General features: G+C 46.6%; 1 protein-coding gene across 1 annotated transcript in view; it reads left to right on the forward strand.

The window, feature by feature from the left end:
* The window catches only part of AR (androgen receptor), a 55076-nt gene that overhangs the window by 32655 nt on the left and 9293 nt on the right, over positions 1–13128 (forward strand). The window contains exons 3-4 of the mRNA XM_061445563.1: positions 531–647; positions 7068–7355. Coding sequence (XP_061301547.1) covers positions 531–647; positions 7068–7355 — 405 coding nt within the window. The remainder of the gene's footprint in view (positions 1–530; positions 648–7067; positions 7356–13128) is intronic.

A 13128-nucleotide genomic window follows, 5' to 3' on the forward strand; every position in this document is an offset into this window, starting at 1 on the left:
ATGTATGGCAGTTAAAAAATGAGAACTGAACTTTCCATATTTCATTCTTTTTAACTGCTGTTTATTGCCTACCTCTGCTGTGCTGCACAGAGCAGGGTGATTTACCTCCTAGGAGGTCATGGTCTAGAAGCCTGTAAGGTGTGTGGGCAGAGGAGCCATGCACCTGGCAGCGGGAGGGCAGGTAGGGATGGGCACTGAAGTGTGGTGGAACAGTAGTGACTGTGTTTCGGGCAGCCAGCTCTCATACAAAGCGTGTGTGTCTGGCCATGAACCACTCCTGTAGCAGCAGAGGTAGAACTGTGATGTTTTCCCAAGAAGATGCCAACTTCTGGCATAAGTACTCCACTTGGGGAGGAGGGGGGGTTAAACCTGGAACCAGCACTGATACGGTTCTTCCCTTCCCTTTCCCCTTCCTTTTCACCTTCCCCACTCTCCTCCAGTGGTGCTGAGAAAGCATGAGTTCATTTACTCCTGTGAACTTGCTCTGATCGGTACCCACCCCCATCAGCTGTTTCCTCTGGTGTCTGTAGGTAAACAGAAATACCTTTGTGCCAGCCGGAACGACTGCACCATCGACAAGTTCAGGAGGAAAAACTGCCCGTCCTGCCGCCTGCGGAAGTGCTATGAAGCTGGGATGACTCTTGGAGGTAACACTTGAATAACGTCCCCTGGGTCCTTGCAGTGGGAGATACCCTGAAGATAAAGAGTGTACTTGGCAAACTAAATAGGCAGGAGATGGCTGAGAAGCTGAGGCTGGTGGAGCATAATGAGCTTTGGGAAACGTTTGCAGGTTTCTAATAGCAGAATGTGAATTCCATTAATGTCTGTTTGTTTCAGAAAACATTCTTTTCCTTAATTTGAAGATGTGTTAATTTGAAAAAATGGAAACAGTGGGTAAGCTGGATTCTCACACACACCAAAGCCCTTTTGAACAGAGCATTCCTAAGTTAAAATTATTTTTCCCAGGCAGAAAGGGGCGTTTTTCTTCATAAAATTACTTTATAAAATTCTTTATAAAATTACTGCCCCAGTATTTTTCTTTGCTGAATAGAAGTTGCTTCTGTATCACTGGTAAAGATACTCGTTACAGTCTGTTCCAAAACCGATAGCTCTACCAAAACCTGACACTGCCTGTATCTAAAATCTGGAAGCTACAACGTAGATCACTGGGTGGCTCATCTTTGAGTTCATTTGATGTGAGAGTGAGGAAGAAAATTAAAAGATGGGGCTGATGAACCTTACCCACGATGGAGAGGCCCCTGACAGTGAAGTGGAGGGGGAGTCATGGGTGATGCACAAAGGAAAGCTGGTGGCAGCGTCAGGCACAGTGCAGAGTGAGGCAGGGGGGAGCCCTCCCTAGTCAGATGTGCCAAAGTTTTAGTTTAAATACTTCCGCCATTGCTGGGATGGGCAGTGCCTCCCGGAGCTTCGGGAATGTCTTGGAGCTTGCTACCAAAATGGCTCTGGTTTATTGCTCTTTGAGTGGTTTTAGTTTTATTTCTCCCTGAGCAGTTCTATAGCTCAAACACGTCCAGTTGGCAGGGCAGGAGCCAGCTTCTCCCCTCTGCTTTTGAAGCACTGGGTAGTAAACCTAAGCCGTGGGGGCACAGCTCCTGGGGGAGCAATGCAGGACATCTGGCTCCTTTCCTCCTGGTAGCAAGCAGAAAAAAACAAACGTTTCCAAAGATAATGCAGTCCTCAGACCTCGTGATGTCACCCGGAGTGCTGGCTCTGACCGCTCTTTGTTTATGCTTCCTCTCCACCGTGGGCGAGCCGTCAGGTCGGAGCGATGTGTACTGGCACATGCAGAGGCGCACCAGGATTTCTGAGCATCAGGGAGGTGCCCGGTGGACCTGATGCAACCAGGCAGGCAGTTTGCTTGCTGGAGTTACCGGGTAGCTGTCTGTGTCCCTGTTCCCCAGCTCTGCCCCAACCCCGGTCACCCATCCCAGATAGGTAGCCATGCCTACCCGCATGCCTGCTTGCAGGAGGTCCTGATGACAGTAATTTTCATGGCTGCTGCTGGCCATTCGTAGCCATGGCTTCCCAGGGAAGCAGGGAGGCTCCTGTGGGACCCTTCCCCTGTTGCCTGGGAGGGTTGGGACCAGGACACCAACACCACTCTGCTGTGGGGTTTCTGGGTTCCTGAGTGGGGTACAGCGATGAAGAGCCAAACCCAGCACCTCAGTCCACAGCCCACAGGAGGGCTTTATAATGCCATCCAAAACAAGCTCCTGTTTTTATGTGCTTTATTCTGGTGAATTTTCCTTAAGAGAAGACATACATCAGTGTAACATTTCTCTGGAGGACATGCTGACAAAATTAATGCTAATACTGCTAGCCCCCCCCTCCCTTTTTTTCTTAAGCTCTTTGGGTCACCCTGACCTGTTCTGCCTGGTCTGTTTTACATTTGTTTTGAATGTCGGTTTAAAGGCAGTTGTTAAAAACATGCACGCTATGAGTTTGTCCACAGTTATTTCTTCCACCGTAGAAGTGCAGAGCATTTGAAACCTCTTCCAAGCTCCACAGAGTTGTTTTTAACTGCCTGTTACTTACCAGTCTCTGGTAAGGTAGAACAGAGCCCCTGTGACCAAGCGGACCTGCAGCTCTCAGTATGTTTAATGAGAGGAGGAGGTGACACGCTGAATACCTTATTTAGGACTCTCTGCTTTGGCACAGAATGGCAGTATGTCGAAGCACTTCATTATTGAGATCACTCTGACCTGCAAACTGAAATCCATTAAACAGAATCTTCTCTCCCAATCTACGCTGTAAAGCCCAAGAGGAGGAGAAATGAAAAATAAGAAAGAGTGATAATGCAGGTTTCATGTGCAGCATTGACATCGGTTCTGCTGGTGCACCATCCTAACTCTCGCACAGCACCAGCTCATGCTGCGAGTGCAGGTGGCTGCACAGATCCTGCACAGGTATCTGGATCCCTTTGTCCTGCTTTAGTCAGGACCCTGCCACCACTCGGCCAGCACAGCTCCTGCTGAACTGAGTTTAAGGCCCCTCCTGTTTGCTGCCAGTGCATTTTAGTTGTGGCATGCAATGTCCCATGGGCCATTCCCGCTGTGAGAACCCAGCACCTCTGCCCTCAGCCTAGCAGTTGTGCTCCATGGTGGTCCTGTCTAGGGGCAAAACCTCCCAAACATGCACAATTCAGTTTGTTTTGTTAATGGTAGGGCTAGAAAACTACTGTCGTAACTGCCGATATCTTGCAAAAACCTATGTCTTCAGGTACACCTGTATTTAGTCCTAATTCAGGTCCAGTTGCCGTGGTTAAAGTAGGGATCATGTCCTATAAAAGCGTTTGATACTCATGTAAGCATTTCCAGCAGTGGAGAATCTAACACATTTTTTGCCATGCAGTTGCAACAGTTCATTCGCTTCAGTGTTGCAATAGATGTACTGCATTTTTCATCATGTCTGTTCCTGATTTCCAGCAACTGGATCTTTATTACAGCTTTGCTAGATTGAAAGCATACTTCTATTGAATTTCTGTCTCCGCAGTGGGTTTTGCTGCCTGTGACTTAATAACCCTTTAAGCCTTCTGCATAGACACCTGGGTGAAATTCTTCCTTTCTCTGGGGTGTGTTGTCTAGTCTTTACTATTCTTACGGCTTCTGCAGTTTGCCAACACCTCCCTCGTACGGTGAACATCTAATCGCAGTTTCATGATGTAGGCAGCATCACTGCTTAAAGGCAGTGGTAGGATGCTCTCCAGGCCAGTGCTTCCCTCCTTCACATGGCTTGGGATCCTGCTAATCCTGTGCTCACTGAACTGTCCTGGCCAGCTCAGGCCTCTGAGTTTGTCCATCAGCTTTTGGTGTGAGTTCATGCTGCGAGGATGGAGTTTGGCATTCATTGAAAATGGCTTGCTTTTTCAGTTGCTTGATGTATCTTCTTACAGTGAAATGAACATTGCTTTGATAGATAGAGCTTATCAGCAGACGTTGTTCAGTGATCAGTCCTTAATGTTCATTATTGTTTGCCCATCTATGTATTGTCATACAGACTATTTTAGTAGAAATGGCTGGTTGTCTTTTTTGGAGTGAAGGTAGACATTCACTAGCAAAGAGCTGTGAACAACCCTCATAAGAAACAAACCTGTCTGATGTTGTTCCAGCATTTATCATTACTTTTTGAGATGTATCATCCGGGTGATTTGAAATCATTCAGCAGCACTGGCTGATTTTATATCGTTCGAGTATTTTTTTAAACTCATGTGGGTCAGACTGAGTCAGCTCTCTTAAACATGTCTGCTGTGCTAGCGCTATTGTAATTAACAGCTAAAATTATCATGCTGGAGAAGACTGATAGCTTGACAGGATCTGTTTTTGGCAAGCCACATGTGGATGTTAGGAAATTGAAAGAACGGGATACAAGTCAAGTCCTGTTTCAGCTTCTCTGCCGAGAGCTTCTCGCCTGCAGCTGACGCCAGCATGCGGTGCGTGGGGCTGGCAGGATTCCCTGTCATTGCTGGTGCAGAAGCACTGTTCCTCCAGGTCCATAGAACTTTCACAAGTCCTGGCAGTCATGGAAAATCCATGCTGGAGCCCAGCATGCTCCTTCACCAGGGCTTCAGGAGCGCCCGGCAGGAGGGCCGGCAGGCAGGCTTCACTTGCTTAAAGCATGTGTCACTTTGATCATTGCTCTCTAGTGTGCTCCCTGCGGATTCTTGCACTGATGAATATTTTGTCATGATCCTCTATAATTATATGCATCCTTCCAGCTTTTTTTGAAGTATGTCGGGTGTTTTCTTGGCTAACCCTGTGCCTTGCTGCAGGCATGACTTGGTGGTGCTGTGCCAGCAGCTGCATGTCAAGGCTTCCCTCTTACACGTTAACAGCTAAGAGGGACACTGCGTGTTTGCTGTCACTTGTGCTTTGTCACCCCACCATGCTTCGGGGAAGTACAATGTAGGCTTCTGCCTAGCTTAGCTCATCCTGGAATAAAAGTATAACAGATGTATTTCATTTCTTTATTCCTATTTTTATTCCCAGTAGCTGCTGAGTAGGAGCTACTATCAATAAGGGGTTTTGCAGAGGTGACTGAGTATAAGCTACTCTTCACCTTAGAAGCTTTTCTCCATCTAGTAACATCAGTGTTTCAGTGATCTATAGAACAACCACTCCTGGCAAGCACAAACATCAGGCTTGTCTGGTAAGAGCAGTTACCAGTGCTTTCTCACATGGAGGGGTTTGGTTTAAGGCTGCAGTCTCAGAGCCAGCATAGTTGGTTGCTTGCTCTCTTCTTACTTCATACAGTATCTCTTAGGACTAGGTAATTCAGTTTTAAGGGGAAAAAAAATAACATTTAAACCAAACCATGTGTGTGTTTATACAGTGTGGGTTTGGCTCCATTTACACACAGGACCTGATGGGTAGTGTTTATTCATCTTTGGAAGACACCATTTGGTTTTTATTTCTTCTTTCAAGCCGAGATCTTTTCTTCCTAGCAGCACTCCTGTCTCTAAAGGTCCAGCGCCAAGCCTGACCATGAGACATGGTTTCTGCCTCAGGTGGAGTCAGCCCCGGTGCCTCCTTCCCGAATTAACGTGTGGTGCTTTGGAAGCGAGTGGTCAGTGTTCTGTGCTCCCCTCCTCCGTGCTGCTTGTCAAAACCAAAACCCAAGTGCAGCTCCTGGGGGAGCAGTGCTGTACCTGTCCTGGGGATCAGCTCTCCGGGGCTCAGGGAGGGGAGCACTGGGGTTCTGCCTCATGCTGGTGCTGCCTGTGACTTCTGGAGGGATGGGACGTGAGGCTCTGGCTGGCCTAACAGCCAAGCAGAGCATGGCTGGAGGCTGTCACACTGCACTGCAGCCCTACTTTCCCGTTTCTCTCTTTAATTGCTCTTTTCTGCAGAGCAGCCTATCTTAATTGCTTGTATAGTAGATCATCTGAAGTACCTTACTTAAAGATCACCTTTTGAATTGATTTACAAAGCTGCACTGTAAGTAGACATATTGATGTTTCGCTGCTTATTATTGTAATTACAGCTGTAAGGAAACAAGATAAGTGTCATGTAATGGAGCCAAAACCCCAAAACCAGTTGGTTTGATGTTATATTCTCTGCTTGAATTAAACAATTGTCTTTTTTTCTTTAATTAATTCGGGGTTTTGGAGTTAGTAAAGGGTGAGAGCAGTTCCTGTCTGCAGTAACCTGCCAGCCTGTGCTGTGCTGAACACTGTCATGCAGATGTCAAATTAGGTGAACACAGAATCTCAAGTCACGCGTCTGAAGCTCCTTGTATATCTTACTAGCAGATGAGCATCTGCAATTAAGAGCTGAGTGCACAGGAGGGACACTTTGTCATGGTGACATGAGTACAGTCGCTGACTGCCTTCAGTTCCAACCCCACAAACCTGCTCTACTGGTGTTGCTCTTGAACCTAACCAGCAGACCAAGGCTGCCCCTGCTTGAGTCTCCTTGCTTGTGGGCTATGGGGAGACTCCAGGGAAAGAGCCATGTAGCTGTCTGCTCCTTTTAAAATGTATTTTGCATAATGTATTTGTAGAGTAGTGACCCGGCTGGGAGAGCTTGGTTATGAGGCAGCAGGCATTGCAGGAGCCCCAGGCAAGGAGAAGGGTTTTATCTTGGTTGCATCACTTCCATTCTGCCCTGGAGTGGAACGATCCCACTTGAGCATCTGAGTGCAACGGCTTTTTTCCCTGAAATGTGACCATCTACTGAGTTAATTTGCTTGCATTGCTTCCCTTTTTAATTGCATGTGAGTAGTTGTTTTATTTGAGTCACCTCTTCTCTCTTTTCCTTGGTTCTTTCTCTGCATTTCTAAGTAGGATTTAATGTGATACCAGCCACAGCTGAGAATGTAAATGATGCTTATTATTTTTTTATGTTAGATTAATGGGTTTCCTTGTCCCTTTTGCCCCTGTGTGAGGTCTGCAATGGTGGGACACTCTTTGGGTGGCATGCACTGAAGGAGCAGCTGCTGGTCGTCAGTTTTCCGTTCCTCATGAATATAAATGTTGGAGCCAGAAGCCAAGAAACCTCAAGCTTCTTTTTTAATTTTAAGCCTCACACTGAAATGTGTCACTCCCACAGCCCGCAAGCTGAAGAAGATGGGCAACCTGAAGACACAAGATGAAGTGGAGGCAGCCAGCTCATCCAGCCCCACAGAAGAGCAAGCTCCCAAGATGGTGATGACGCGCATTGATGGGTATGAGTGCCAGCCCATCTTCCTCAACGTCCTGGAGGCCATTGAGCCTGGTGTGGTGTGTGCTGGCCATGACAACAGCCAGCCGGACTCCTTTTCCAACCTGCTGACCAGCCTGAATGAGCTTGGGGAGAGGCAGCTGATCTATGTGGTCAAATGGGCAAAGGCTTTGCCAGGTAAGGAGGAAAACAAAGAACTCCACCCCCTTCCCTGGTATGTTTCTAAAGCTTCCTGCATGCATCACTGGGGTGGATTCAAAGGAGGTGGTCTGCAGCCCGCATCCCTCCATCCCATCACACAGTTCAGATCCTTGGGGAGCATCTTCATGGGGCTCCTGCCTGGGCAATATGCCCGTGCAGCAGGCAGCGGTAGCATGAGGTTTGTCTCCTTTGGGTGGTTGGTTGATGGGAGAGGTGACTAAGGAGTGACAAAGCATGCCAAAACTTACGCTTTGGTTCTGATAACCCCGGCACACGGTACCATGTAGGCATGCAGCTCTTCCCCATGCAGAGGTTTTACTCCACTTCCAGGGCTGTGTTCTCCAGACCTGCAGAGGTTTTCTCTAAGCCAGTCCCATAACCCTCACGAAGTGATGAAAAGGGTAAATTCTCCAGGTGAATCACCAGTGTGCCACTTCATGATTGGAAAGTGAGATGGGGGAATCTGGGCTGAAAAGAGCTGAGGTTGGAGATGTGGGAGAAATCCTTCGTCACTGTTTTTGTATATCACAAGCCAGTTAACTGTATAGTAGCAAAAGAGATACAAACAAAATCCCAAAGGACTTTTTCCTGGCAGGCAGATTGCTCTTGTGTGACAGGCTGCACAGATGTATTTATGACACCTTGATTGTCGTGATACGGGAGGAGTACGTAAGGGTCGGGAGTTGGCCGAATGGTAATAGTGAGCAGGTGCTGTGAACAGAAACATCCTGGTGACACACGGGTTTCATTGAGGGTGTTCTTTGGTTCTGAGCATAGAGGTTGCCAGTCTGTTTGGCTGCAAGTCGGAATCCTGCCAACTGAGTGAAATTGCAGAAGCCTGCACTCTGGGTGCAGTGGCATCCAGTTCACCTCCCAGCATCCCTGAGACTGGGGCTTGGGAACGATCCTGAGCTGCCTTCCTCACCCTGGCCCCATTCCTCAGGAAATGCCACAGAAAAGAGGGAACCTACTATTTTTTGAGGTGATAGGACCAAAGCAGGAAACTGAGACAAAATAAGTTTGCCAAAACCTGGTGATGAACCTAGTTAGACATTTAACATTCCCAAAAATTTCGCAGTCCCCCTGGAAGTAGTTGGTCCAGGAGGGGTGTTCGACTGAATATGCATAAATGCAGAGTAGCTCATTCTGTTTCTTATGTTCTTGAGTCAGAAAAGGTTCACCTAGCTTGTGAAACCAGGAACAAATCATGCTTTCTCTTCCAGCATATCCACATCAGACATCAAGATTCCTCCAGGAAAGTACACAGAGACACCATCAAACCTGACTGGCAATCGGTTGTAAAACTGCAGGAGTGCTGACAGAAAGGGAGACTGCTTTGAAAAACATTTTTCAGTGTAATCACCTCCTTATCAAAAGCTTTTGTTGTCCTGTTACTACACCTGCTCTCCGGCCCCATGGTGCACAGTGCTGCCAGCTCCTGCACTGCTGCCTCCCAGGGCTGGTGCCCGCTGTGCCAGTGACAGCATCTGGGCAAGATTATTTCTAATCTTCTTACATCTGAGCAGTTACAGCTAAACCCCTACACCCTCCTCAGGACATGGATGCCTTCTGGAGCTATAGTGGAACGCTGCCAGCTGCAAAGCTGGTGCTGGCCCATCATCAGCATCACTGTGCCTGGAGCAAGCGTGAAGCCACTTTGTTTTCTGCACCTTTCCCCAGTAGTTCCCTTGTGTGTGCCAGCACTGCAGTTGAACAGTAATAACCACAAATTTGCCACTTAGTCATTCTGCTGGTGGTTTCTAGGGAAGGAAGAAGCAACTGCAGCACTATTGCTGTTGTGGAGCTCCAGGTGGGTGGTGGCCATGCAGCCCCTTTGCTTGGACAGGTTCTGGATCCCAGTGTGGGCAGCCTTGCCCACCACTGCCCCTCCTGCACACACTGTGTCTGCCTCGCTTTTTGAATAGACTTGCAGTATCCCCGTAGCCAGAGGTGGTTTGCTGTCTATAATTTATTTAAATTACATTTTGGTTAATAAAGCAGAAGTGTTTTCGTTTCCCAGGTCTGCAGGTTGGCTGGGCAGCCCTGCGTTTGGTGAGCTCAGGTGATGTGGGTGAATGCAGGTAGGGGGAGAAATGGAAACAAAACCAAAGCAATTTAAAACAGTGGGATGTGGTTGTTTTTATCAAAGCAGAAAGATGTTGACCCAGTTTCATGGAAAGCTAGAGGCTGTTTCATGAATGCTGTTGCTGGTGAGGTGCAATGGGAGCAGAGTAGAGGGCTTGACCTGCTGCACAGCAGCACAGCCCGGCTTGCCCAGGAGGAGGAACAGTGCCCGGGGCCAGCAGCCGAAGCAACACATCTTGGCCAGCCACTGCCCCTGCCAAACACAGCTGCATCCTCTGCCTGCTGGAAGTGCTACGTGGTCCTCAGCAAGGGGGAAAATGCCATCTACTCTTCCCCTTTCCCGATTAATGAAGCACATCTAGCACAAGTGTTGGCTTAAAGATGAACAAGCTCCCCTGTCAGTTAGGATGCATATCAATGTAAAGGGGAGAAGGCTTTTGCTTTCCGATGACTGCTCCTGGTGGGAGAAAGGGGAACTTGCGCCTGTAATGGAGGTAGCCTCAGCCTGATAACGCTGGCAGTAGAATACTATTGGTTAATAGGTGATTATTAATCTTGCATCCAGCGTTGGAAATCATCTGCATAGCAAGAGTGATTAATATTCAGCAAGGTGTTACTGCACTTCTTCCAGCGAGGTTTCAGTGATGGCCTAGAAACAAGGCTGCATCAGGTAGGAGCATTTCTGCATCCTGCTTGCCTGCAGTAGCAATACCAGCCTCTGTCTGGTGGAGAAAATGTAGTGTATGGCCCTTTGGACCCTTTGCAATTGAAATTCTGCACAGGAGAAGGTAGAATGAAACTGTGGTTTTGCTGGAAAGATTAAATAACCACTGCTTGTCAAGGAAGCTGTTGGAACACGGAATTAAAAAATCTCGTTAAATCCATAAAATCCCTCCACTTCAAGGTAAGTGGACGGAGCGCATGTTTTCCCTGTTCCATACGCATAGATTCAGTGAAGGCCTCACAGCTAATTTAGATCAGCACTCAAACGCATTAGTTTAAGGGTCATTCTAACTGGCAGCGAATGAGAAGTCTTCAGTTTGTTCCCGAAGCTGTTAGGAGCAGAGTCTATCAAAAATAGCTGGACCGCATGTGTGGGAAAAGGCTGCGGCTCCGCTGCCAGCACCGCAGTTGAACGCCCTCTGTGGTTCTAGCGGCTCGGTGCGCAAGTGATCAGGTGAAATACTCCATGGGAGATGGACCTCTACTAAAGCTATCGCCAAATCTCTGTGTACTTGGCATTAGTGCTTTAGGGGTGTTCCAGGCCATCGCTTGCTTTTCTGTTTCGAATATACAGCCTTACAGTATAGCTAAATCACCTCTAACTATAAGGATACAGTTAATTGTGCATCTTTTTTCATTCTCCAGATAATAAGACTTCCAGATACACAATGAGTATGTTTTTATATTGGAAATGCAATTTGTGGTAACGTGTGCTCAGCTGCTGATCTCTGAGGAAGATAATTAATCTGGCACAGCACCGCATCAAGAGAGAATATAAAGAATTTCTTTCCAAACTCTGCTGCTTTGTGATTATTCACAGCAAAATGGCATTGATCTTTTTCAAGTTGTCAGTAAATCTGATTTTACTTTTACTATAATTTCTTTCTGTAGAAAGAAATCTTCATTTGGGTCTCTTCAAAACATGCCAATACTAAGAAATTTAACAGTATATTATGGCATTAAGTTTGTATTTATTTTCTTTCACAGTGGTTCTGTATTTATTTTCTTTCACAGTGATTCTGACAGTACATCATTTAAGATGTCTGGATGGGGGAGGTTTTTAGAGACAGTTTTGTTTAAGGGCATTTAGCTCAGAAACTGGAAGCAATGATTCCTTTTAAAAAACTCAGCCAGTGTGTTTCTAGAACTTGTTTTTTGTGGACAAGCAGAAAGCATTTTTAAGTCCTCTGACAACAAAACTGTTCTGTTCAAATACTTTTCCTTAAACACTGGTGAAGCTTGCACAGGTATTTTATTTTAAGTGAACATAATTACAAGGTAATGAACAAAAGCACCAAAATCCTTCTCATAGCAAAGATTAGAGCAACAAATAGTTACCCCAGCTGTGGTACAAAGCTGATACTCAGTGGTGGAGGGGAAGCCAGCCCCAGGTGAGACTGGCTGCCTGCAGAGGTAGCTTTGAGGCTGGTTTGCATGGGCATGGCAAGCAGGATGAGGAAGTTCTGCCATTGATGCTGGTGTTCCCAACAGCTTTCTCCTGTTGATGCTAAACCCAGCTAAAGAGGGGTGGATCATTCGTGTGAATTAGGGCTAAATTTACATAGTTTGCTGTTCATGGTATGTTTTCTGTCTCCAAGTCACTTGCAGGTTACAAGTTTTGTCTTTGGTGGTAAGACTTATGGGCTTTGCTCCCAAAACATAGGCACAAGAGAAGCCAAACATCAGAGACCTTTGGTTTGTCTTCTTTCTCACCTCACCCTTTCCATCATGCCTTGGCTTGCAGTTCTGGCCCTACAGCACCTCTTGGGCCCAGCAGAACTTCCCAAAAGAACTTCCTAAGTTGGGAAAGGGTATTACTTCCCAGCCTTATGGATCTGAGGGGGATGAGTGTGTAGCAGACAAGGTTCACCCTCATTATGTGGATACCAGTGTGGGAGTGTTCCCTACACCATCTTACTTTCTTCAGAGTCTCAGCCACAGGGGCCATCACATGGCTCCTCTTCAAGTAACTCACATGTTTCCAATCTTTTCAGAAAGTCTGGGCAGGGAAAGAGAATGGTGGCAATTACGGAGCAGGAGGAAATTCAAGGAAGTGCTTAGGATTTACTAGGCAGTGAATTAATCTCTGACCAAATTTACTGGATAAATAGGAAGGTTTTTTAATAGCATGGAGTACTGTAGTTAGCTGTGAAAATCTAACTTAGATACATCCTAGAGATGAGTACGACTGATTTTATGAAGTCCTGGAGTTGCCCAGTTGCCTTGTCTGTACTCGTGTGCTCTGAATGAGTTTCTCTCTGGCTGCCAGAAGGTTCCTGTTCAGCTGGCAGCTGAGCACCCCTCTGGTGGAAATCACCCGTTCAGATTCGGTGGCATGCTTCTGGGGCACAAACTTCAGGTTTTTAATCCAGTGGTACGCGATCTAGAGCAAAACTGCACAAATGTAAGGCAAGTTTAGTCAGCAGTAAAACACGACTTGTGCTCATTTACAGTTGACAGCTTCCCAAGCAAGAGTGGATTGCCTCAGTGAGTTACTATTACACATTGGAGGTGTTGGAATTGCTTTAAAGTTTCACTGAAGTAACGAATGATCTTCTTGAAACCAGATCACATTTGCCTACTTACAAGTATCTGGAAAAAAGTACGGTGTTGGAGGTGTTTGTGTGTGTGTTGCAAACACGCCTGGGATTTAGCTGTGAACTGCCATCTGGGAATGCTAATTTGAATTTAATTGATAGTTTTGTTCAGCTTGTGATTCAGCAGAAGTTTTCATATTCATTAGATAAATGCATTGTGTATTTGACAGAGAAATGGAAGCAGCCCGTTAACCATGAGATGAAGCTTCGTGATCACTTGCTGTCTCTGAACATTACACAATGTAATATATTACAATCTATTCGCTTAAATTTGATGAAGTCCTAATCGATTGGAAGGGGTTTGGCTTATCTCCTGGAGTGCCAGAATTGCACCAGGGGAGGCA

Source organism: Pezoporus flaviventris, unplaced genomic scaffold, assembly GCF_033815535.1.
Source record: "Pezoporus flaviventris isolate CSIRO_AGI_PZ_B2104156 unplaced genomic scaffold, CSIRO_AGI_Pfla_v1 ptg000005l, whole genome shotgun sequence".
In the NCBI taxonomy this organism is placed as follows: Eukaryota; Metazoa; Chordata; class Aves; order Psittaciformes; family Psittacidae; genus Pezoporus; species Pezoporus flaviventris.